This window comes from Nomascus leucogenys, chromosome 18, assembly GCF_006542625.1.
Source record: "Nomascus leucogenys isolate Asia chromosome 18, Asia_NLE_v1, whole genome shotgun sequence".
NCBI classification, from domain to species: domain Eukaryota; kingdom Metazoa; phylum Chordata; class Mammalia; order Primates; family Hylobatidae; genus Nomascus; species Nomascus leucogenys.
Window position 1 is genome coordinate 54,847,016 of NC_044398.1, and position 27,238 is coordinate 54,874,253.

General features: G+C 40.0%; 1 protein-coding gene across 7 annotated transcripts in view; it reads left to right on the forward strand.

Annotated features, from left to right (window-relative positions):
- The window catches only part of ANKRD26 (ankyrin repeat domain 26), a 100,316-nt gene that overhangs the window by 27,008 nt on the left and 46,070 nt on the right, over nt 1–27,238 (forward strand). For 5 of the 7 annotated variants that reach the window (XM_030798274.1, XM_030798275.1, XM_030798276.1 and 2 more), the window contains exons 10-18: nt 7,258–7,387; nt 8,016–8,077; nt 10,767–10,860; nt 13,609–13,707; nt 14,312–14,340; nt 14,435–14,507; nt 21,765–21,835; nt 22,993–24,081; nt 26,164–26,348. In XM_030798274.1, the coding sequence (XP_030654134.1) occupies nt 7,258–7,387; nt 8,016–8,077; nt 10,767–10,860; nt 13,609–13,707; nt 14,312–14,340; nt 14,435–14,507; nt 21,765–21,835; nt 22,993–24,081; nt 26,164–26,348 (1,832 nt within the window). The remainder of the gene's footprint in view (nt 1–7,257; nt 7,388–8,015; nt 8,078–10,766; nt 10,861–13,608; nt 13,708–14,311; nt 14,341–14,434; nt 14,508–21,764; nt 21,836–22,992; nt 24,082–26,163; nt 26,349–27,238) is intronic. The other 2 variants (XM_030798280.1, XM_030798281.1) reach the window with 1 other exon arrangement.

Genomic DNA, 27,238 nt, shown 5'->3' on the forward strand with positions numbered 1-27,238 from the left:
TGACTTTAATGTCTATAGTTTATTGTCACCTAGCTTCAGCTCTGGGTGCTTTCAGTAGTGAAGACCGTGTAGTAGTGAGTTCCTTCGTTACAGAGAATCTTTGTGTGATGATTTTCTCAGATGTTGGTAGTAATAGCGATGTACTGGGTCTGTGAGCAGGTTTACTGTTTCCTGTGGGACTGGAATGGCAGAAGTCTCACGAATCTTATCTCATTCTCCAGTGTTGTGCACTTAAAAATTCAGATGCCTACTCTGTTTCCTAAAACATTTTTTTCCCCAGTATTTTATTTACTGGATTGAACATTTCAGGCCTCAGACTGAAGGCACCCATGGGTAAAAACTGGTTGCAGCTAAAGCAGGTGGATAAATGCAGTACCCTAAGTTTGGCCTTGACAAACGTGGCAGGGGGAGCTCTCAGTGATACGCACTAAAGTGTTTTCAGGGGGAAGGGAGGGAGCCACAGGAAAGCAGTCTGCCTCCCAGTCACACTACTGACTTGGTGTTCCAGCTAATCAGATCAGACAGGCACCTTTTTTAATCTGCAAGAATACTGATGTTCCATATAGAGAGGGATTGTGGTCCTCATGGAAGCGTGAACGTGGAGACAGTCTTGTGGGATGCGGTCACCCTGAAGTGCTTCAGGAAGGCTGTCTACAGATGCACCCACATCATGCTCTCATGGGAAAAGCCCCAGCTGTGTCCGCAGTGGTGGGCAAGAGGGAGAAGTTCTCTTCTCCAAGACCCTTCACGTGCCCCAGGGCTACCTGTTAAGGGAAAGCCCTAGATTTTCTCCACTGAGCCCACCACTGCACTTGTCCCTCTGCTGAAGGAAACTTCCCACAAGCAGAAGGCCTGCAGTCTGGTTTCTTTTTTTCCCACGGGGTGCCCTCTCAATGTGGTGCATTCCTTCCCCTGGGAGTAGCAGCCCCTGAGAACCTGGCTGCTGTGAATCCTGCTGCTCTTCTGGGTCTAGCCACCCAGTGGGCTGCCATACTCCAGGGTGGTGCTGGGGAACGTCTGCAAGGGATCCAGTGAGATGACCTGTCCTCGAGTCTCCCAGCAGCGGGTACCAGCACCTGCTCTGATAGGGTGGGAAGGGGAATGATATAGACTCTGTGAGATTTCCTTCATTACAAATAGCCTTTGTGTGTTTTTTCAAATGCCAGCTGTAGTATTAATGTGCTGGGCACATAGACAGACACAGGACCTCCTGGTTAGCCAGAATGATGCAGGCAGTGGTGATAACTGAGGATGCACAGAAGTTTCCTACTTACTTGGTGCTGTGTCATTGTGCTTGCAGATGTTGTGATGGGCTGTGCTGGTTGAGTTTTGCCAGGAGGTGGCGCTTGCAAAAGAGCGCCAGTTGCGGTGGTAGTGGTGGGATTTGTTTGCCTTAGGTTACCCAAGGGAAATACTCTGGAGTCTCAGAGAATGGTTGGGGCCATGGATCTCCCAAAAGTCCCTGTCCATTGTGTTATGCTACCATGGCAGGTGGAGGTGCAAAGCTGGGTGGGGACTAGGTGAGGCCAGTCCACACTCTGGCTCCCCACATGCTGGCTCCCCAAATGGGGCAAGAAGCGGCCCCATTGGGGATCAGAGGGCAGTTCCCTGGCTGCTAGAGTAATGTTCCAGGGAGAAGCTCAGCTGCCTCTGCTGCACAAAAGAATCCATAGAAGGAGCTGGGGATATCAGGCGACAGTATGTCTCACTCACACGGGCTTGGCAAGGCAGGTCTCACACCTATAGGGTTCTGCTAGCAGCAGCTAGCTGGGTTCCAGTCAGCTTGTGCTTGGAACTCAAAATTGTCCCAGGCCATAAGCCTTCCTGAGGGACAGAAACCGCACTTTCAAGCCACGCCCCTCTTGATCCGCCTGTGGAACAAGGGGCATCCAGTTCCTGCAGCCTGGGCACACTTCTTGTTCACCCTGTGGTTCTGGCCAATGGAGTCATCCCCACTCAAGATGATACGGCAGCTCTCATTTGGGAGCTTCTCTCCACCTGTAACGGCAGCCTGAGTCAGCTGGCTGACTTCTGGGAGGACGCCTGTGAGGTAGGATCAGGAATGGCTTCCCTCTGTTCCTGCTGGAGTCAGGGAATGCATGCAATGTATATGGGGATGCCGCTTCTTCTTGTGTGCTCCCCACTACTCACTCAGTCAGCTCCAGCGCGGGGGGAGTTAGGGCTTCCCCGTGGCCTGGACTGCCGGGCTACCCAATGGAGGTGTGTTCCAGGGACCATTTCTCCCGTTTACACTCTGGAGGCTCACGATTTTCTACCTGGTTCGTCGTGTACACTGCTGCCCGCCTGTTCTTTCACAGGGTCTCTGGTTTCCTTAAGTTTTTCTGTTAAGGTCCTGTGTTGCTTCTTGGAAAAAAGTTTGCAGCGTGAATCCCTACACGCTATTTTGTCTTTCCAAGTGGGAGAGGCTTGGTCACAGTGCCTCCCATCTGTCATCTTGGGAAAAAAATTAGGGAAAATTAATTTTAGTATAAGCGTTCTTAGAGAAATGAATGTAGTCCCGGCCGGGAGCGGTGGCTCACGCCCGTAATCCCAGCACTTTGGGAGGCTGAGGCGGGCGGATCACGAGGTCAGGAGATCGAGACCATCCTGGCCAACATGGTGAAACCCCGTCCCTACTTAAAAAAAAAAAAAAAAAAAAAAAAAAAAAAAATTAGCTGGGCTCGGTGGCGGCTGTAGTCCCAGCTACTCGGGAGGCTGAGGCAGGAGAATGGCGTGAACCTGGGAGGCAGAGCTTGCAGTGAGCCGAGATCACGCCACTGCGCTCTAGCCTGGGCGACAAAGCCAGACTCTGTCTCAAAAAAAAAAAAAAGAAATGAATGTAGCAATTGTTTATTTCTGCAGATATTCTGATTTATCTTGTGCTAATAATTAATATCTGTGTGTAATGGACACATATGCATACACCAAATGAAAGCGATCAAAATTTATTATTGTTTTCTAAAATAAACTACCTATTATAGAATCATAAGGAAGGAAAGATTGCCAAGGGAGTTTACAAAATTATCTCTGGGCTAGGCGTGGTGGCTCACACCTGCACTCCCAGCACTTTGGGAGGCCAAGGCGGGCAGATTATGAGGTCAGGAGCTCGAGACCAGCCCGGCCAACATGGTGAAACCCTGTCTCTACTAAAGATACAAAAAACTAGCCAGGCTTGGTGGCACGTGCCTATAATCCCAGCTACTCAGGGGGCTGAGTCAAGAGAATTGCTTGAACCCAGGAGGTGGAGGTTGCAGTGAGCCAAGATCGCGCCATTGCACTCCATTCTGGGTGACAGGGCGAGACTCCATCTCAAAAAAAAAAAATCTCTGGAAGATGATTTTTTACTTTTAAAAGTACCTCCAGCAATGAGGACATTTTATATTCTCATCAGGAAGCTCTGTTAACTTTAGTATTCATAGTTGTTACCTTGCTCATAAATTCATTCATCGCTAAAACTCAGAATTCTGTTGACTTGATTTTTTAGTTCTTTTCTCTATGTGAATACTGGTCTTGCTTGATAATCATAGATATATTTGAAGACTTTTAAATCTTCAACTTGGATAATCATAGCTTTCTTTTCTTTTGTTTTTTGAGACGGAGTCTTGCCCTGTCACCTAGGCTGGAGTGCAGTGGCGGGATCTCAGCTCACTGCAACCTCTGCTTCCTGGATTCAAGCAGTTCTTGTGCCTCAGCATTCTGAGTAGCTGGGACTACAAGTGTGTACCACCACACATGGCTAATTTTTATATTTTTAGTAGAGATGGGGCTTTGCTATGTTGGCTGGTCTTGAACACGTGGCCTCAAGTGATCTGCCCACCTCAGCCTCCCAAAGTGCTGAGGTTACAGGCGTGAGCCACTGTGCCTGGCCTTTTTTTTTTTTTTTTTTTCCTAAATACAGAGTCTCTGTTACCCAGGCTGGAGTGCAGTGGCATGATCAAGGCTCACTGAAGCTTAAATCTTCTGGGTCTGGCTTCAGCCTCCCAAGTAGCTGGGACCATGGGCATACACCACCATGCCTAGCTATTTATTTATTTTTTGTAGAGATGGGGTCTTGCTGTATTATCCAGGCTGGTTTTGAACCACTGGGCTTAAGTGATCCTCCCACCTTGACCTCCGAAAGTGCTAAGATTGCAGGTGGGGCCCACTGCAACCATCCTCAAATGTTGAAATATGTAATTGAAACCTTAAATCCCATGTTTTTTTCCCTCTTTGTCTTTTCATTTTCAAAATTTCAGAGTTCTGTGTAGGTTCATATTATTTAATTCTACCAGTTTAGTGTATTTTACAAATATTTATCTACTTAAGACCATATGCTTTTCCTGAGGTCATCTACTTCTACTCTAAATGTATTTATCCAAATCTGTCTTCTAAATCCCCTGGGTAGGCTGGGTCCAGTGGCTCACGCCTGTAATTCCAGCGCTTGGGAAGGCAAAGGCTGGAGGATCACTTGAGCTCAGGGGTTGGTGACCAGCCTGGGCAACACGGTGAAACCTTGTCTCTGAAAAAAAAAAACCACCAAAAACTTAAGTTCCCTGGGTGCCTCAAATTTTATATTAATATGTCCCAAACTGAAGACATTGTTCCTGACCCTTTCCTGACTCTTTGTAATTTACTCTGTCCTCTGGTTTCCCCATCCTAGTAAATAACACCTAGGAAGTAGCACTGAAACATTGAAGCAGGAGAAATCTTGCACTCCAGTTTTCCCTCAAATTACGAATCCAGTCACTCACCAAGTTCTTTATTTTCTACCTGCTTATCATTTCTCATATCTTTTTTTTTTTTTTTGAGATGACGTCTCACTCTGTTGCCCAGGCTAGAGTGCAATGGTGTGACCTCTGCTCACCGCAAGCTCTGCCTCCTGGGTTTAAGCAATTCTCCTGCATCAGTCTCCCTAGTAGCTGGGATTACAGGCATGGACAACCACGCCCAGCTAATTTTTGTGTTTTTAGTAGAGACAGGGTTTCACCATATTGGCCAGGCTGGTCTCGAACTCCTGACCTCATGATCCGCCCACTTCTCAGCCTCCAAAAGTGCTGGGATTACAGGTGTGAGCCACTGTGCCATGCCCGGCTTCATTTCTCATATCTTATTATTGCAATTCACTTTTTTTTTTTTTTTTTTTAGAATGCCCAAAGAAAATGTGACAGTTCACTTTCTGACCTGTAATTTTGGAATAATCTTTTCTATTTTTGTCCTGACCACTCCTCCCACCCCCATGTTTATCTGTTTTTACATTGCCGCCAGGGTGACCTTTCTGAAATGTATTTGTGATGCCCTAACTCACCTGCTTACTGACTGGATCCCCAGTACATGAAAGGGAAAGTTCACATTCTAGCATAACACAGGTCTTTGGTGGTTTGGGCTGATTTTCCTGTTTTTTCTTTTCATCCTATTCCCTCTGACTGTGTTCCAGTTTTACATTACTTTGGTACCCTCATTTGTCGTGTTGTTTCATGCCTCATCCTTTTGTTTATGGTGCCCTGTTTAGAAACCTTTTACATTCCCACTCTGCATGTATGTCACACTGCTAAAAAGAAATACCCCAGACTGGGTAGTGTATAACAGAAAGAGGTTTAATTGACTCACACTTCCGCATGGCTGGGGAGGCCTCAGGAAACAATCATGGTGGAAGGCAAAAGGGAAGCAGGCAACTTCTTCACAAGGCTGTAGGAGAGTGAATTAATGCAGGAGGAACTACCAAACCCTTGTAAAACCATCAGATCTCATGAGAACTCACTCACTATCACGAGAACAGCATAGGGGAAACCACTCCATGATCCAGTTATCTCCTCTGGTCTCTCCCTTGACACATGAGGATTACAGTTCAGATGAGATTTGGGTGGGGACACAGAGCCAAACCATATCACTACACTGGGTCTACCTCATAGTATGGCCCTCTCTTTGCATCATTTCCTGAGCTTCCCAGGTGGAACTGACTGTTCTCTTTTGTGCCCTCACTGTCCTTTATTCACTTCAGTTGTAGAACTAATGAATTATACTTTTCTGTTCTTACTTTTTTTTATTTCTCTCTACCCACACTTGATGACTATAGGACAGAATCTGTCTTCTGTTTATATTTTTAGTTTTTCCCAGGATAGTGCCTATGATGTGATAGACGCATAAGTGCTTATTGTCTTACTGACTGGTATAGTTTGGATGTGTGTCTGCCCTTTATTGATGTATAGTTTGGATGGTGGTTGGTTCCATGCCCCAAAAATCTCATATTGGAAAATGTAATCCCCAGTGGTTGGGAGGTGGGGAACCCTCGGGAGGGAGGAAGGATTGGATCAGAAAAATTAGGAGATCAGGTATGTTTTGTTGTCACTGAGTTGGTTGGTTGGTTGGTTTGTCTGTTGTATTTTTCATGTTTCGCCAAGTTGGCCAGACTGGTCTCGAACTCCTAGCCCGAAGTGATCAACCCGCCTCGCCCCCCAGAGTGCCGGGACCACAGGCGTGAGCCACCACGTCCAGCCCCCACATTGCTTCTGGCCTCCATGGTAGACCTCCCAGACGGAGCAGCCGGGCAGAGGCGCTCCTCACTTCTTCCCAGACACGGGGCGGCCGGGCAGAGGCGCTCCTCACTTCCCAGATGGGGCGGCCAGGCAGAGACGCTCCTCACTTCTTCCCAGACGATAGGTGGCCGGGCAGAAGCACCCCTCACTTCCCAGACAATGGGTGGCCGGGCAGAGGCGCTCCTCACTTCCCAGACGATGGGTGGCCGGGCAGAGGTGCTCCTCACTTCCCAGATGGGGCGGCCGGGCAGAGGCGCTCCTCACTTCCCAGACGGGGCGGCCGGGCCGAGGCGCTCCTCACTAGGGAGTCTAGAATCTTTCTAGTGAATGGTTTAGCACCATCCGCATTGGTCCTGTCCTTGAGATAGCAAGTGAGTTCTCATGGGATCTGCTTCTTTAAAAGTGTGCAACACCTCCCCATCTTGCTGTCTTGCCCTGGCTCTGCCATGTGAGACACCTGCCCCCTCTTTGCCTTCTGCCATGATTATAAGCTTCCTGAGGCCTCCCCAGAAGCAGAAGCTGCTATGCCTCCTATACAGCCTGCAGAACCATGAGCCAGTGAAACTTCTTTTCTTCATAAATTACCCAGTCAGGTGTTTCTTTAAAAAAAAAAAAACTATGCCCCCATCTTGGATGACCAGGTATTTCTTTATGGTAGTGCAAGAACGGACTAATACAGTGTCTGACTGAATGGGTAAGTGAATAAATACAGTGTTTTCTGAAGTTTTTTTTTTTTTTTTAATAGGAAGAACCAACAAAGCCAGCCATTGGAAAAAAAGAAAATGGTATTGATATTATTGAAAGTGCTCCACTAGAGCAAACAAATAATGATAATTTGACTTATGTTGATGAAGTACACAACAATAATAGAAGTGGTAAGTTAGTGGATATCTCTGAATATTTTTCTATCCTTAAATTCTATTCTGGGGGCCAGATGTGGCTCACACCTGTAATCCCAGCACTTTGGGAGGCTGAGGCAGGTGGATCACCTGAGGTCAGGAGTTCGAAACCAGCCTAGCCAAAATGATGAAACCCCATCTCTACTAAAAATACAAACATTAGCTGGGTGTGGTGGTGCGTGCCTATAATCCCAGGTACTCGGGAGGCTGAGGCAGAGAATTGCTTGAACCCAGGAGAAAGAAGTTGCAGTGGGCTGAGATTGTGCCACTGCACTCTAGCCTGGGCGTCACAGCGAGACTGTCTCAAAAAAAAAAAAAATTCTATTTTAAGACAACCAATTAACATATGCAGACCCAAATATTATATTCATTTTAAAAATATTTTTCTTTTGCTGTCTTTCTTCATGTTACCAATTTTTTCCTGAGACTGCATCAACCGTGTGAAATTCTTTTTTTTGCTATTATTTTTATTTTATTGAAATATTCATGAATAGAGATAGACTTGTATATGTAATTTTTTTATTTTTATTTTTGTAGATTTATGTATTTAAAATTTACGATAGTAAATGTTCTCATGAATATATCTGTGTATCACATTTGATAGATATGATGTCCGCATTAGGATTAGGACAAGAGGAAGATATAGAATCACCTTGGGATTCTGAGGTACTTTCTATGGTTGTTACTATTATTTTAAAATATAAGCATTGAGTGATGTTAAAACATAAAGAGATGCTTTGACTTGACTTTTTTACCTCTGCATACGTCCATAAGGAACTACTTTCTTATATTTTTCAGTTCATAATAAAGTATGTGCTGAGTATATTACTGCTGCATAGTATATTTCTACTAATTTGCAAGATTCATTTAAGAATCCAGTGTAGGATAGTGCAAAAAAAAAAAAAGGCTTAGAAGTCACATGGAATCAGTATGGGTTCTGAAGTTAAGTTTATCTAAAAACTAAAGAATTATTTCAGGTCGGCCCGGCAAGGTGGCTCACACCAGTAATCCCAGCACTTTGGGAGGCCGAGGCGGGCAGATCACGAGGTCAGGAGATGGAGACCATCCTGGCCACCATGGTGAAACCCCGTCTCTACAAAAATACAAAAAATTAAGGCCGGGCGCGGTGGCTCACGCCTGTAATCCCAGCACTTTGGGAGGCCGAGGCTGGCGGATCACGAGGTCAGGAGATTGAGACCATCCTGGCTAACACGGTGAAACCCGGTCTCTACTAAAAATACAAAAAATTAGCCGGGCGACGCGGTGGGCGCCTGTAGTCCCAGCTACGCCGGAGGCTGAGGCAGGAGAATGGCGTGAACCCCGGGGGGCAGAACCTGTAGTGAGCCGAGATCGCGCCACTGCACTCCAGCCTGGGTGAAAGAGCGAGACTCCTTCTCAAAAAAAAAAAAAAAAAAAAATACAAAAATTAGTCGGGTGTGGTGGTGTGTGCCTGTAGTCACCACTCGGGAGGCTGAGGCAGGGGAATTGCTTGAACCCGGGAGGCGGAGGTTGTAGTGAGCTGAGATCACGCCACTGCATCCTGGCAACAGAGCAAGACTGTCTCAAAAAAAAAAAAAGAAAGAATTATTTCAGGTTAGCCTTTGGCCAGGTGTATGATTCTGTGTTATGTATGGATGACTAAAAGTCCTAACGAGATTTGGAAATGGAAAGAAACAGTTCGGAATGTCTTTTTTTTTTTTTTTTTTTGACAACTTAGAACTTGAAAAGATAATGCCTGGGACTTTAAAGTATTAATATATATTTGTATAGATCTGCAGGGAACATTTCAGGAGAAAGAAGAATATGGAGATAACAACAATTTGGTTGAGTGGTATTGTAATAAGTAGAAATGATTTTCAAAATCATTTCCAGTGACTTAATAAATATTCAGGGTACTTTTTGTAAACGTGAAGGCAGTAGTGTCAAGAAAAGAATGGGAAAGTTGGAACAGGAATGTGGATTTCTAATTTGGGGTATAAGTTTCAGTAGACAGTTACTGGAGATATCCTATAGGAATATAGTGAGTTGACACTTGAGACCTTCCCAATGAGATTTTAAATGTTTGAGCTTGAATAAATTTCTTTTTATTGAGTACCAACCATGTGCTAGGCTGTTAGACACTGCATATACAAGGTGAGGGCTTATGCTCTAGTAGTAGGAACTGAAAAACAAGTAAACCACAAACACTTATAAGTCACTATAAGTGCTTCATATGAAGAAAACAGAGAGTATTAGGTTAGAGAAAATTGAGGGAGTTTGTAGTTAGGATGGGGATCAGAGAGGGAGTGAAATTCTATAGTCAGAGAAGATCTTTCTGAGTGTGACCTTAGATTGCCAACTAAAGGAAGAGAAGGAACAGCCATCTGAAGGGCTAGAAGGAGGGCATTCTGGGCAGAGGGCACAATCATCAAATCTGTTCATCATTTTGCTCTTAACATCTTAGAGTGACCAAGAAGCAGGAAGCGGGGTAACCATCATCATCATCATCATTTTTATTATTATAGTGCATAGAAAAGAAAATGTGCAAATAAGTGCCTGGCACATTTCACATGCTTAATACATAAATGTTCTTATTCTTCTATTTTTATGAAGGCTTGCTATACTTCTTTGAAATTATTTCTTAATTGGGAGAGTTTGTATTCTGTATCTTATATTTCCTTGCTTTTAGTTAGACATAACATAAAGCAAAGTTTTTCTTACTGCTTTCTCATTTTAGTCAACCATTTTCCTATCAGTAAAAGTTGTATCAAAAAGTATTTAGATTTTTCTAAGCCATTGTTTACGTAAATGAAGCAGCTTCTGCAGTGTTCTGTTTGTACTTAACAGGACATACTCCAGAGTTTTTTTTATCATGCCACATATCTTAACACTAAATATTTCTATAATTAGAAATATTTTAAATGTTTAATTGTACTATAGCAAGTGTATTCTATTTTTTAAAATACACCTTTTTTTTCCTCTTAATCAGGCAGCCCCCAAACCGGAATAGGTTCAGAGAAGCTCCCCTCATTTTTTGTGGGGAATACAAAGTAGAGTTAGGTCTTTTGATATTAGTTCCCTGTTGAACTGTGCACATAAGTTAATATTTTATCTGTTAATATGTGTCCTTGGGCCTTCCGTGTTTGGTTCACAGAGTCAGTAGCCATCTGAAGATGAAAAGATAAGCTTAATCTAGTGAGCATATATGAGGTTCTTTATTGAAATGTTTTGGTTTTCAATACGTGCTTATCTTATTTTTAAGCCTAATTGCTTTTAAAATAGGAAATTTATATTATATTTGAAAGTGATTAGAAAATCTTTAGCAATTCATTCTTTTTGTAAAATTGAAACTCATTATTGATATTAACCTTAACAGAGTATCTCTGAGACTTTTCCACAGAAGTATGTTGATCCTTTAGCTGGGGCTGCAGATCGAAAAGAAAAAAATATAGGAAATGAACAAGCGGAAGGTAAGAGCTATATTTTATTTTAAAAAAGCCATTGGACAGAGTGTTTATTTAAAAACATGACTGTTGATATATTCTAATAGCCGAAGAAAATCACCTATTAAATGCATAGTAAGAATAAAGAGAGGTAAAATTGTGATAAGTTGTATATCTTAGGTGTCAGCAACAGATTAAATTGCTAGTGCCACTAAGGGAACTGAATTATTAGATCCATTTCAAAATACATTAAGACCTGAGGGAGCCAGAAAAAGGACGAAGAGAGCAGTAAAAGAGGACGTGAGAATGAGGAAGGCAGAGAGTACAGGGAGTGAATGAAGGACAAAGAAGCAAGTGTATGTAATGGAGAGTGGTAAAATAAAATAATTCTAGGGCCAGGCGCGGTGGCTCACGCCTGTAATCCCAGCACTTTCAGAGGCCGAGGCAGGCAGATCACTTGAGGTCAGGAGTTCGAGACCAGCCTGACCAACATGGTGAAACCCTGTCTCTACTAGAAATACAAAAATTAGCTGGGTGTGGTGGCACGCACCTGTAATTCCAGCTACTTGGGAGGCTGAGACAAGAGATTTGTTTGAACCTGGGAGGTGGAGGTGGCAGTGAGCTGAGATCACGTCACTGCACTCCAGCCTGGGCAACAGAGCAAGACTTCATCTCAAAAAAATAAAAATTAAAAAATAAAATAAAATAATTCTTTAGAAAATGGAAAAGCAGGGTATTAGAAAGGTAGGAAGAGTTTAAAATGAGCTTCCAGTACCAAAACTTGTCGGAGAAGTAGAGCAAAATTTACCCACTCTTCCTATCCTCCTCACTGTTGGGAAGGCAAGGATGGAGGTACTGGACCATCTATGGCACGTTTCATCTGCCATAGATGAACACAGGCATATGTGGTCAGCCATACATATCTATAATTTAATGTCATAGAAAATGTTACATCAGGCTGGGCATGGTGGCTCACACCTGTAATCCCAGCACTTCGGAAGGTAGATCACCTGAGGTCAGGAGTTCGACACCAGCCTGGCCAACATGGTGAAACCCTGTCTCTACTAAAAATACAAACATTAGCCAGGCACGGTGGCATATGCCTGTAATCGTAGCTACTTGGGAGGCTCAGGTAGGAGAATCACTTGAACCCGGGAGACGGAAGTTGCAGTGAGCCGAGATTGCGCCACTGCACTCCAGCCTGGGCAACAGAGCAAGATTCTGTCTCAAAAAAAAAAAAAAAAAAAGAAAAGGTTACTTCATAGGATAGTATCTCAAAGGCCAGAAGAAGAGAATTGGAAAGAAGAGAGTAGGGTTGGTTATGGAGAGATCAAGGAAGCCATACTCTGATAAAAAGCCCACTAGCAACTTTATGACCTGTAATACAATTTCAGTTTGGGGGACATAGTAGGGAGGAACTTGACGCCAGATTCCAAAAGAGTAATCTAACATAAAAGAATGTAGAAGCAAACTAAGTATGGACCAGAGCTTCTTAAAATTTAATAAATCAGCTGGGGATCTTGTTTAAAATGCACATTTTGATTGAGCAGGCCTGGGGTTCTGCATTTCTAATAAGTTCCCACATAATGCTGATGCTTCTGGTCCTTGGACCACACTCTGAGTAACAAGGGTGTAGACTCCCTTTTTAAGAAATCTGAAAGAAGAGTCATTAGACAACAATTCAAGGCATAACAGGATCAGGATAAAGCATTATTTTTCTTTTATTTCTGAGCATGTTTCTAGCCAGAGAAGGAACAAAGAGATGGAGAGATAGAAATTGTAGATATAAGATAACTATTGTTAAATGAAGAGGAAAGAAGTGCTGAGAATGTTCCATAAAAAGAATATAGAATGGGAAGAATCAAGACCACAGATCTAGAGATTAGTTTTGCAAAAGAAGAGAGATTGTGAGTGGGGAAAGAGAGGAAAGAAAATAGTTAGCTAAGTCATCTTGGAGTTAACGATGAGGAAACTTGAGAGAACTCATTTCAGATGGATTAAGTGTATTTATACTCAAACAGATGATTAGATCATTTCTGCTCCAGAGATTATTGCAAGCAGGAGGGCATGCTAGAATTGGGGTAAACTACAGTGATTCATATCTCCTTTCTATAACTATCAGACATCAAAGATATATGTTGCTTTGGACTGATCGTGGTGGTTCGCTTGTCACTCAGCACTTTGGGAGGCCAAGGTGGGTGGGTTGCTGGGGCCCAGGAGTTTGAGACCAGCCTGGGCAACACGGCAAGACTGCATCTCTACAAAAACGTACAAAAATTAGGCATGGTGGTGCATGGGCCTGTAGTTCAGCTATTCAGGAGGCTAAGGAGGAGGATTGCTTGAGCCTGGGAGGTTGAGGCTGCAGGGAGCAATGAGCCGTGATTTTGCCACTGCACTATAGTCCGGGTGACACAGCGAGACTCTGTATCAAAAAAAAAAACAAAAAAAAAACATGTTGCATTGATATTAATCAAATGAGTTTAATTTGAATATAGAAGCATTGGCTTTTTTCTTAAAGAAAGTTGCTTTTTGATAACGATAGCTTTTTTCATAAAATCCCTTAGAGGCTAACATGATATTTTAGAAATGAAAAAATTACAGTTAATAATTCCTTGAATACTAAAATTGTTATTTTCAATAAACACTGCATTGATTTAAAAAACTGCACTAATTTTGAAGTATAAAATGTTACTAATATCTAATTCTGTGGCAATTAAATTTTTTCCTTTTGATAAATATTTCAATATTGAAAGCTTATTATGTATTATTTCTTAGATGTGTTTTATATACCTTCTTGCATGAGTGGATCAAGAAACTTTAAGATGGCTAAACTAGAGGATACAAGAAATGTAGGCATGCCAGTAGCCCACATGGGTATGGAAAAAAAATGAGTATTTTTGTTAACTGTTATTCTACAAGTGTATATCCAAGCTGATCAATTCAGAACACTTTCTCTGATGAGAAATGAGTTATATATCCAAGTAAAATGGCATCACAACTGTGTGCTTCCCAAATTACAGGATAAGTTGAAGAACATGATAAATACTTGTAGTATAATGGTATAAATGATTGTGATGTGTTGCATTAAATATATGCTGTCGCATTTTACTATCAGCCTTGACATTTCTCCTCTCAGGGTCATGATTTGCCCCTCTAATTAAAGATTACTTTTCTTCACATCGACCAGCATGCTCACATTGGTATATGTGCACTTTTCTATTTTAGTTGTAGTCACTTGGAACATAATCTTAGATTCAAATCATAACTGCATGTTTTATTAAACCTATATTCCTGTTTTTTTTCTCCAGTATACTTCTGTCATGTTGCTGTCCTAACCAAAATAAAAAACATCCCAACAATTAACATAATCATTTTCAAACCAAGCATGATGATTCAGGTCATACTAACACTGCATGAATTTATGATTGACTTTGTCATATTTACGTATAATTGATTATATGTCCCTTTTGCTTTTTAGAGTCTCCTGAGAGATATCTTCACTTGAAGGTAATAAGTTTTATATTTTCATCTTGAATTACTAAGTGCATATTGTATAAAGTATACATTATTTATTAATCATTTTGTTTCAAAACCCATTCAGCCTACCATTGAAATGAAAGATTCTGTTCCAAATAAAGCAGGAGGAATGAAGGATGTACAGACATCCAAAGCAGGTAAATGTTGCAATACATATGTAACTCTGGAAGGAAGTACGTTAAAATTTTTGAAATATTTGAAATGCTCACAGTTTTCTTATTCCTAATTCTTTTTTTCCCCAAATTTGATGGAAGGATTTTTAAAAACATTTTTTAAATTGAGACCGAGTCTTGCTCCGTCACCCAGACTGGAATGCAGTGGCGTGATCTCGGCTCACTGCAACCTCTGCCTCCCAGGTTCAAGTGATTCTCCTGCCTCAGCGTCCTGAAAAATAGCTGGGATTACAGGTGTGCGTCACCACGCCTGGCAAATTTTTGTATTTTTAGTAGAGACGGGGTTTCACCATGTTGGCCAGACTGGTCTCAAACTCCTGACCTCAGGTGATCCGCCTGCCTCGGCCTCCCAAAGTTCTGGGATTACAGGCATGAGCCACCGTGCCCGGGTTTTTTTTTTTTGTTTTTTTTTTTGATACAGAGTCTCACTCTGTCGCCCAGGCTAGAGTGCAGTGGCATGATCTCGGCTCACTGCAGCCTCTGCCTCCTGGGTTCCAGCAGTTCTTCTGCCTCAAGCTCCCCGGGCACACACCCCATGCCTGGCTAACTGTATTTTTTTAGAGACGGGGCTTCACCGTGGTGGCCAGGCTGGTCTCGAACTCCTGATCTCAGGTGATCCGCCTGCCTTAGCCTCCCAAAGTGCTAGAATTACAGGGATGAGCCACCATGCCCAGACAGTAATTATTTTTAATTACCATTTGGTAGACATAGTCTTTTAAAACAACAATTCTGAAACTTTTTGGCTTTAGGGTCCTTTTATACTGTTAAAAATTATTGCATAGAGGTAACCAACGTGCTGAATTAGCTATCATTCCCATTCCCATGCTCTTTTAAAACATTTACTGTATATGTATGTCTATAAATAATACATAGAATTTGTTTTCATGTCCTAAAATTTTATGTAAATGGTTGTACATTGTACATATCATTCTTCAACCTTCTTTTGTTTTCCTAGCATTATATTTTTCAGATCTACCCTTTTGACACAAGTAGCTCTGGTTTAAGTTCTTTATAGTATTCCATTTTATTACTGTACATTTAATTAAACTGTCTTCATTCGGATAAACAATAATTAAATAAACATAAGAAACAGGCCGGACGTGGTGGCTCACACCTGTTATCCCAGCACTGTGGGAGGCTGAAGCAGGTGGATCACAAGGTCAGGAGATTGAGACCATCCTGGCTAACATGGTGAAACCCTATCTTTACCAAAAATACAAAAAATTAGCCAGGCGTGGTGGCGGGCTCCCATAGTCCCAGCTACTTGGGAGGCTGAGGCAGGAGAATGACATGAACCCGGAAGGCGGAGTTTGCAGTGAGCCGAGATTGCACCACTGCACTCCAGCGTGGGTGACAGAGCGAGACGACGTCTCAAAAAAAAAAAAAAACATAAAAATCATGTGGGCTGGGCGCGGTGCCTCACACCTATAGTCCTTGCACTTTGGGAGGCCGAGGTGGGCAGATCATGAGGTCAGGAGATTGAGACCATCCTGGCCAAGATGGTGAAACCCCGTCTCTACTAAAAAATACAAAAATTAGCTGGGTGTGGTGGCACATGCCTGTAATCCCAGCTACTCAGGAGGCTGAGGCAGGAGAATTGCTTGAACCAGGGAGTCGGAGGTTGCAGTGAGCCGAGATGGCGCCACTGGACTCCAGCCTGGCGACAGAGTGAGACTGGTCTGAAAAAAAAAAATCATTGGGGATTTCATTTTTGAAATGAAAATCATGCTTACCAATGAGGAGAAAAGTGATCTTTGTTTAAGTGGTTTGTAGCTGTTGATATGTACTATATTAGAAATTAAAACTGAAAAATGGAAAATACATGCATGTACAGCCATGCGTTTGAATAGACTTTAGAGCTATGACCCATGAACCATTAGCCTATGATGTTATGATACATCTTAGCTTCGAAAAAGTCTACTGTACACTTCTCAGACAATGAGGGTGAAAATGTCAAATATATTATGCATTATGCGACCTCTTGTACCCTTGAATGGATATTGGATTCTAGGGATACTTAGATGAAAATTTAGAACCACAGTTTTAAACCATATGTATGGTTTGTAGTTGTCAGATGATAAATGGTCCCTTGATGATGAAATGGCCTTTAAAGTTTCACTTCTATGGTTTTTACTTCTTCTTTTGCTTGTCTTAAAAAGCTTAAATCCAACAATTTTGTTTATAAAGAAAAAAGGAAAATATTTTTGTTATATATTCATTTCTTGTTTCATGGCACTGTGTACTCTCTGGATCAAGTGTGGACCTAGATTTATTTTCAGGTAGGAACAATTAGGTCACTTAAGGCCATCATTTTTTCTTTCTTTTTTCTTTTTTTTTTTTTTTTTGAGACAGAGTCCCGCTCTGTTACCAGACTGGAGTGCAGTGGCACGATCTCGGCTCACTGCAACCTCTGCCTCCCGGGTTCAAGCGATTTTTCTGCCTCAGCCTCCCGAGTAGCTAGGACTACAGGCGCACACCAACACGCCCAGCTAAATTTTGTATTTTTAGTAGAGATGGGGTTTCACCATGTTGACCAGGATGATCTCTATCTCTTGACCTCGTGATCCACCCGCCTTGGCCTCCCAAAGTGCTGAGATTACAAGCGTGAGCCACCGCGCCTGGCCAAGGCCATCATTTTGTCTATAAATTTCTGATGTTTACCCAAGGCTTAAAAAGTAAATTCTGAACATACTGGTGCATTAAGGAAAGAGCATTTCATTGTATTAAGTTTTTTTTTTAAAGTTCATTTACTAAATGTTTTTGTCTTTAGAACACACACACACACACACACACACAATACTGTCATCCGTATTTAAACCTAAAATGGTTAGACATAAAGTTTGTTCATAAAAAAATCATATCCCTGAAGAATCTTAATTATTAATAAACAAATGTCTTATGGAAAACAAAATAGGTAACAGACATTGCTGAGTGAATCAAAGTAAATAAGTAATACTAAAAAATAAAAACAGAAAAAAATCCGAGAGATGACAGTCAGTTAAACTTCTGTGAGCAAATGGCAAGTAAAGGACATGTAAAATACAATTCACCATGGAGCAGTAGTGTGTTTGTAGGATAGAGGTTGACATGGGACTGCTTCTATGAAGAAAGTTAGTCAAATTTATATTATTTACATTCTAATAAGTGAAAATTTTATTTTCAGAGTTTTCAGATTGGGACTCTACTAGTTTGACCCTCAGTAATAAGACTTGCCAAAGACCTGGGAATTTGAAAATCAATGATAAATATCTATCTTTATCACAGTCAGTGACCAAAAATCAGTCAGCATCCACAGAACTGGGACAAATAGCTAAAGAAAAGATTACTACTGGAGCTGAGTTTCTATTAGAGAAAAATACTCTCCATGACCTGTATGAATCACAGCTACCAGAAAACAAAAAGCAAAGACAGTAACACAGAAGCACAAAGAATTCAATCCTAGAGTACTTTTGCTTGACTTCGTAATATCATAGTTATGACTTTTATTTTTTATTTTATTTTTTGAGATAGAATTTTGCTCTTGTTGCCCAAGCTGGAGTGCAATGGCATGATCTCAGCTCACTACAACCTCTGCCTCCCAGGTTCAAGCAATTCTCCTTCCTCAGCCTCCCAAGTAGCTGGGATTACAGGCATGCACCATCATGCCTGGCTAATTTTGTATTTTTAGTAGAGACAGGGTTTCACCATGTTGGTCAGGCTGGTCTTGAACTCCTGACCTCAGGTAATCCACCCATCTCAGCCTCCCAAATTGTGGGGATTACAGGCGTGTGCCACCTTGCCCGGCCTAGTTATAACTTTAAAAATATATATTTTTGGCTGGGTCACACCTGTAATTCCAGCACTTTGGGAGGCCAAGGCGGGTGGATCATCTGAGATCAGGAGTTCAAGACCAGCCTGGCCCACATGGTGAAACCCCATCTCTACTGAAAATACGAAAATTAGCTGGGCGTGGTGGCAGGCGCCTGTAATCCCAGCTGTTCAGGAGGCTGAGGCAGGAGAATCACTTGAACCCAGGAGGTGGAGGTTGCAGTGCGCCAAGATCACACAATTGCCCTCCAACCTGGGCGACAGAGCAAGACTCTGTCTCAAAAAAAAAAAAAAGAAAAAGAATCATTTTTAGCGAAAGTACTTTGTGTTTACCCTCCTTATGTAACCTACAACCAAACAAAATACCTTTTAGCAGGGCATTTGTAGTCTTCCTCTAACCAAAACAATCTATGAATCACAAAGAGAATTAGGAGAGAGAGTAATTTTGTTTAGGTTAGTATAGAGCATAAACTTGAGAGTCAGTACCAGGATTATATTTAGAGTTTTGGGACTGGATGGAAAACTAGGTAGAGATCTAAAGATTGCCTACTCAAGCACAATGTGGTTTTTATGCTTTATTTTTACAGCTCTGAATTCACAAGTATTAGTTATAACTACATGTAATGTAACAAAAAAGCACCATCCAAATCAAATATTATTTCTTATAATTTCTATGGCTTTAGATATTATAGAATGGACTGCCCCAGTATTAGTGGGACTCATTGAGAATTTGCTGTATGGTGTATCCCCAGCTGTGTACACATAGTCTATCGCCTTGTTTTAATGAATAGTTGTTCACTAGGAATATTTGTTATAAGGAGTGCTCTATCATTTAAAAAAGATATATGAAATTCAATTTTATTAGTAATTATTTTAGGACACCCAGTCTATTGATTAACTGCATCTAATGTGTTTTACTTTATGTACCAGTTTAACTCGGTGCCCTTAATCATATGATCTGGTCTACAGTAATACATCATATAATTTTTTTTATCCCAATAGTTTTGTTTTCTTTTTCCCGCTTACTTGTAGAATTAATGTTGTATTTTACAGAAGATGATCAGTTATCCCCTAGAGTAGTGACTGCAAGCTATAAATCCAAAGTTACTTACCTATACATATATATGTTTGTTTGCTCTTATTTCTTCATGAGCTTCGTAGATCCAAGAAGCAGGACTTTTAAAACAAAATACCTAAATGAAATCCCTCAACACAGAAAGACATGAAACAGAAAAAGTATGAAGTAAACAAACAGTGCCTGTAGATTGTTTCACTTCTCATGTAATACCTTTTATAAAGTAATGAATAGAGTCAAGCTCTCCAGGGACCCAGATATATACATTTATTCATTTAATAAAAATTCACTCTATATTGGGTACTGATATTCTATATCCTAAATATTTTTGGAAGCATTCCCTCAGTTTAGGCCTGCATTATCCTTGTTTTGCAATATTGTCTTCTAATTCATCTCCCTTTATTTATTCATATGCCCCTGAAATTCATCCTCCCCACAGTATTTAGGGTGATCTGTCTCCAATGCAAATAGGACCTGGAGTCCCTCTTGAAAACATAAATGTTCAAACATCTTAAGATTACATATAGGCCGGGTGCGGTGGCTCACGCCTGTAATCCCAGCACTTTGGGAGGCCGAGGCGGGCGGATCACGAGGTCAGGAGATCGAGACCATCCTAGCTAACACAGGGAAACCCCGTCTCTACTAAAAATACAAAAAATTACCCGGGCGTGGTGGCAGGCGCCTGTAGTCCCAGCTACTCGGGAGGCTGAGGCAGGAGAATGGCATGAACCCCAGGGGGCGGGGCCTGCAGTGAGCCAAGATCGCGCCACTGCACTCCAGCCTGGGCGACAGCGAGACTCTGTCTCAAAAAAAAAAAAAAAAAGATTACATATAAGGCTTTCATCATCTGACTTCTGCCTAACTCTCCATCTTTAGCCCTTTCCCCTTTCTGCCCTTTTCTCTGGGATTACTCAACTGCTAGTGATGCTCTCCTCTCGGGTGCTTGTATTTTAGACAAATACATACGCTATTTGAGGCTTCTTTCCTTCTCTTGTTGCTGCCTTGCATGTTGTTACCCTTTCCTGCCCCAATTTTAGTCTGGCTAACCTCACTTTTTAAGTCTCAACTCAGGCATGATCTCTAGAAAAGCCACCTTTGACACCTTTTATTTACATTCTTGTGTGTGTGTGTGTGTGTGTGTGTGTGTGTGTGTGTGTGTGTGATGGAGTCTCGCTGGAGTGCAGCAGCACAATCTTGGCTCTCCGCAACCTCCGCCTCCCGTTTTCAAGTGATTTTCCTGACTCAGCCTCCTGAGTAGCTGGGATCACAGGCACCCATCACCATGCCCAGCTCATTTTTGTATTTTTAGTAGACACGGCATTTCATCATGTTGGCCAGGCTGGTCTGGAACTCCTGGCCTCAAGTGATCCACCCACCTCGGCCTCCCAAAGTGCTGGGATTACAGATGTGAGCCACCGTGCCTGGTCTTATTTACATTCTTTAAACCCCAGTGTTTAGCACTTAGCAGGAACTCAGTAAATAATTATCGAGTAAAATAGATAAAGACTGTTTAGACAAAGATAACTTGAAAGATTGTCCCCTACCGTCTAGGAGCAAGGGCATAAACATATAAATAAATAATTTACAGTTCAGATGGAAAAGATACAGTACCAAGATAAGGTACTAAGGCAGCCCCAAGGAAGGAGACACCTGTTTATCTGAGGGAAGATAGCTCTAATCGAGGAAGACTTTACATAGCTGTCTTAGTCTTAAAAGATGAAAAGAAATTTGTCAAAATAGCAGAAAACATTTCAGATGTAAGGAGTGTGATGTACAATGTTAAAGATGTAAAAGTAACAGTAATTTTGGAACTCATTAGTAATGAACAACACTCTTTGTGCCTTATTAAAAAGATACTGTTACAGAGAACATTATTCAGTGTTACTTTATATATTCCTACTGTATCATAAAATTTTGTTTTGTTTCTGACAGTTTAGCTCATTTATGTTGGGTGAATGAATTTGTGAGTGAATATTTGAGATGTTTGTATGGGTTGAACCTGGTATTGTCTAGTGTTACTAGTTTCCCCAAGTGGTTTGTTGAAGTTTTGGATAATGGTTGAAATTTTAATTAGATACCTCATTAAGTTGATACTTAGAAGTATTTCTTACTGAGAAGTAAATATTCCACTAAAGATTATGCTTCATTGAAACTTTGTGATTGCGCCAGTGCACTCCAGCTAGGGCGACAGAGTAAGGCCCTGTCTCCTAAACAAATAGAAGAAAACCCTCTCAATTTATAAAATAAAAATAAATGTTATTTTCTATTTCTATAAAGACTATACATTTTACCTAACTGTTCTAAGTAGTTCGTTTAACTAAATATTTGGATTTTTTCAGCTGAACATGACCTAGAAGTGGCATCAGAAGAAGAGCAAGAAAGGGAAGGAAGTGAAAATAACCAGCCACAGGTATTATATATGTTTTTTAAAATTTCTGGTTTAATATTGTTTTCTTTGCTTTAATGATGATGTAACATAGTCCAAATGAAATTACCTTTTAGACTAGCCTTTTAGAATCAATAGATCATTATTTAATATTTAGTATTAAAAACGTTTTGACTAGTTAAAATATTCTTAGAATGTGTAGTAACCTATAGCTAATCTTTTGTTTTTGTTACAATCTTTACCCTTGGAACTGAAGCCAGAAATTTCCTGAGTATTGTTTCCTCTTTCATTTTTATAACTTTCTTACATGATAAAGATGGTAACATCAAATATTGAATCATATTATTAAGCAGTAGAAATTATGAACATTTTAACACTGATGGCCACTGAGTTGGATTCATCTTAAAGGAGTAATCATTCCCAGTGGTTCAGGATTTACACTTTTGTATTGCTGGTCACTAATTCCAAGGTTAAAGATTTATTCCGCCTTGTGATCTCTGTTGATTTCAGTGTCTACATTCAGGGAAAGAATGAGGTCAGAAAATCAACCCAGTTATTAAGAGAATCATTCCTTTCAGAATGGGATCTTTCCATTGTTAGGATATAAACAATAACTTTCTGATTATTTAAGTCTAGGAAATCGGTAAATATTATAGAATTTTTTTATCCACTATTAACCTTAGGATATATAAGAATTGGACTTAAGCTGATAGTCTGTACAGATGCATAACACCATATTATGGTATATAATTTCAATTAAAATGTAAGAGTTTCCTTTTCTTTCTGATTGGTGTTTATTTTGGCTCCTAATAATTTAAACTTTCCCTACTCTCCAGTTAGAAATCTTTAGAAAAAGTACTCAAATGCACTGTAGGGGCTCAGTATTTGAGGTATGGTAAGGTAAAATCTTTTAAAATGAGGATGCCTTTGTAATGCTACAAATCATCTGCTAATTTATTTTTGGTAGATTTAACACACAATGAATTAAGTTTAATCCAAATTAACAGTGATAAACTTAACTTTGCTGGTTCATGTTTTTCTCCTATTTTAGGCTAAGGCAAATTAGTTTTTACTTCTTAGTTACAATCCAGTGATTTGGGAGTAACTAAACATAGATTAAGTGTAACAGTTAAATTTTAATTATTTCCTAATTTTTCTTTGTCCGTACTTGATTACTCAAGGATAAAGTTATTTTAAAAACATGCACCCTGACAGAAAAGACATCTGAAACACAAAACAAGCAAATTAGTCGTCCTCCTTCATGTCCGCAAAAAATGTCTCAAGAACCAGAACTGAATAAGGAGTGTGATAGAGAGGATGCATCTGTATATTCAGGACTTCCTTGTGTGCAGAACGATAAAGAAATGTGGACCAAACAAGGCAAATTAGAGTGGAAAAATAACTTAAAACTCATCACAAATGAGTTAAAGCAGAGCTGTGGTGAAACTTGTGAACAATACAAAATTACTGCTTCTCCTGGGGAACAGCCACTACATAACTCTAAAGGAGGCACAAACTTAAAGGAAATACCTTCTTCTTTGACAAATAATATACTTGATTGTGATGAAAAAGATTCTCCTATCTCTGTACTATTCCAGGTGTTGCCTGAACAAAAAGAACTCAGTCTCGAAAATGGCTTTTCATTTCCTTCATACTCTGGGTCCCCAGAATATGCTTGCCAGTCATCTTCTAAACCTTATTTAAGTGAAAATAAATTAGGCCATGGAAATGTTAACAAACCAGACACTGAACATGTTTTTAACACAGATAAGGATTTTTGTAATGCTACAGAAAATAAAAAAGTAAGGAACCCAGAAGTAGTTACAGGTGAAATGAAAGAAGAGTTTGATATGCAAATGACAAAAAATATGAACCAAAATACCACTAATTGGAAATTAGACATCAGACATGTGCCTCAGTGTAGTGATCCAAAAAGACCTTTTGATTTGATCTGCTCCAAAGAAATGAATCATATGATTCAAATAAAAAGACATAGTATTTCTGCTGGTACAGACGCTTACAAGAAAACAAAACCAATACAGAACTTGTTCCAGAAGCCATTGTATGATCATTGCAGTGCTAATAACCATAAAAGCATGGAACCTGAATTAGAAAATGTGAGGTCTTCTCCACCACATGGTGACAGAACATCAAAAGTATCTCTAAAAGAAGAATTACAGCAAGATATGCAAAGGTTTAAAAATGAGATAGGCATGTTAAAAGTAGAGTTCCAGGCTTTGGAGAAAGAAAAAGTCCAACTTCAAAAAGAGGTAGAGGTTTGCTTGCTGCTACTCTTTTGTTTTTTTCTCTATCAATTGTTTGATCCATTCTGATTTTCTGCTTATGAAGAGCTCATGTATAAAATGGTGTTACCTAAATATGTAATTGTGTTTAGAAATGGATATTTCTGCTAAGTAACAGGAGTTAAGGAAAACATTCTCAAAATCTTTGTTCCTTAATCGACCTAAGAAGTCTATCAGTCTTCCAAGTGACATATGGACTGGGAAACTAATTTAGCCATATACCATGTGACCTTGTGAACCAGTATAAGCGTAAAGGAAATTGCCTTATGAAAGGTAGTAAGTGCTAGGGTTTTTTTCCCTATTTTCTTAAGGATGAATTTCTTTTATTTAAACAACAACATGGCAATGCAGTGGGAAAGAAGCAGTGACTGAGAAGAGGTATAAAAATGTATCTAGCCCTGAGTATTGTTAACAAATATTCCCAGCCAAAGGGATCTTTTTAATGTGCTTTCATGTGTGTAAGCTTATCTGTTTGACTCAAACTGTTAGAACTTATAATTCCATTTGGATTACTTTAAAGATTTTTGACAACAAATACATATACTTTCACATATTTTTTAAAACACCAGTCAAATATTTCTGTTGAACCAGACCTTTACATTATGTTGTTTAATAAAGTATGATAAGTTTGGGCATGTATACCATATCAGTAGCATAAATCCTCAGCCAGAAATTTAGTATTTAACTCCAAAGTAGAAAGCTGACTTCTGTGCATTGAGTTTTAAAGATAAACAATAATCTGCAGATATTCTTCTTTTTCTTTCTTTTTTTTTTTTTTTTTTTTTTTGAGACAGATTCTTACTCTGTGGCACAGGCTGCAGTGTGCAATGGCGTGATCTTGGCTCACTGCAACCTCCGCCTCCCGGGTTCAAGCAATTATCCTGCCACAGCCTCCTGAGTAGCTGGAATTACAGGCACACACCACCACGCCCGGCTAATTTCTGTATTTTAATAGAGACGGGGTTTCACCATGTTGGCCAGGCTGGTCTTAAACTCCTGACCTCATGATCCACCCACTTTGGCCTCCCAAAGTGCTGGGATTACAGTCATGAGCCACTGCGCCCGGCCAATATTCTTCTTTAAAAGTAAAAGTAGATGAGGCTTCCCACACCCTGCTATGGCATTAAATTACTTTGCCAGTGTCACACTTTTAATTCATCTGATTAATTTGATTAATTTATCTGGTAATTTATCTGATTCAGCATTATGGAGTTATATCATCTCTTTTGGTGCCATAAAGTGCTAGATAATGCCACTTTAGGAGCTCTGGATGGATCACTTAATCTTTCTTGTTTACTCCCATTATCAGTAGATAATGAGGTTAACTTAGATAATTAATACTTATACTATATATCCTCCAGCTATAAAATTTTATAGTTATTGAATGTGAAATTCGGGAAGCATCTCATTCTCCAGAATTCCACACCAGCAACTCGGCAGTTTCACTCTGTTCCTTATGTTGTGGCAAACTTTGGTTTCTGTATTTCAGTGAGCACCTTCACTTTGATGATATCCCAGGATCCAAATGAAAAAAAGAATTATAAAAGACACTGGGGAAAAGAATATCTTAGTGCAGAAAGGGGAAAGATTCCTTTCTCTTCCTGGAGTGATGTCACATCCTCTAAATCTGGCTGCGTAGTGTAAAATCCAGGTGGTAAAGGCAGAAGAAGATGCATCTTGCGTCTTTGTCTTTTTATTTCTCTGTCTTTGCCAGTAAAATGGGGTGAAAATTCATAGTAGATAGTGAAGATTGGATGGGAGTAAAAGCACAAAATTAAGAAGAGCCCTTGAAATTTTGGAAAATTCTGTTTTACCCACACAGAAATGAAGCACACTTTACAAAAATTTCATTGATAAAATTATAACAATAGCTGATAATTATGTAACAATTATATATACAATGATCCCAGTAGAGTAAGCAGAAAATATTTTTATTGGCTAAAGTTACCACAGTTAAACTGAGTCAAATGATAAACTCAATGAAAACAAAGAAATTATTATTACTGAATAAAGTAATAACAATTCCTTAGTATCAAACTTTCATTAAAGGTTGAAGAAGAAAGGAAAAAACACAGAAATAATGAAATGGAAGTATCAGCAAACATACCTGATGGTGCTACTGATGATGCTGAAGATGATGATGATGATGATGATGATGGATTAATTCAAAAAAGAAAGAGTGGAGAAACTGATCATCAGCAATTTCCCAGGAAGGAAAATAAAGAGTATGCAAGGTAAGCCAATAGCATATTTAAGAGCAGATAATTGTTATTGTGCTATAAAACTAATTCTAATTTGGACTAATATTCATGATTAATGAATTTTATACTTTTACTATGCAAGGGATATGCAACTTTGCCTTGCAATTAGAAAAATGCAAATTAACAAACAATGAGATACCAGGTTTTTCAATCATATTGATATTTTATTTAAAAAATAATACCCAGTGATGGCAAATGTGAGAAAAAAAGGCATTCTCATATGCTGTTGGTAAATGAAATTGGTAAATCCTTTTTAAAGAATAATTTAGTATGTATCAAAAATTCAAATATTTCCTATCTTTAACCTAACAGCTTTACTTCTGGGACTAGATTCTACAGGAAAGTATGACTTACGTAAAAATGCACACACACAAATTAAGGACATTTATTATATATTATGTATAATATACAGTAAGCCTATGTATAATATATGTATAACATGTTAAATAATATATGTATTTTAAGGATATTTATATAAACACATTACATATATACACATGTATGTTAAGGATATTTATTATAGTATCCCAAATGTTGGGCTCTCAAATTAATTTGAATTTTGCCAAGGGATTGCACAGAGGGATCTGTAGTCCATGTAAACATTTCAGTATATTGGGTATTTTTAGGGGCTCACGCTCAACTCTTAACACAGTGGGAAATTTCAGTCTCTGTAAATTATGTAGGTATATGATAGTGATACCATTGTGCATGTTTTTAGACCATAAAAAAGTAGTTATGCCTGGGCGCGGTGGCTCATGCCTGTAATCCCAGCACTTTGGGAGGCCGAGGCAGGTGGATCACTTGAGGTCAGAGTTCCAGACGAGCCTGGAAAACATGGTGAAACCCCATCTGTACTAAAAATA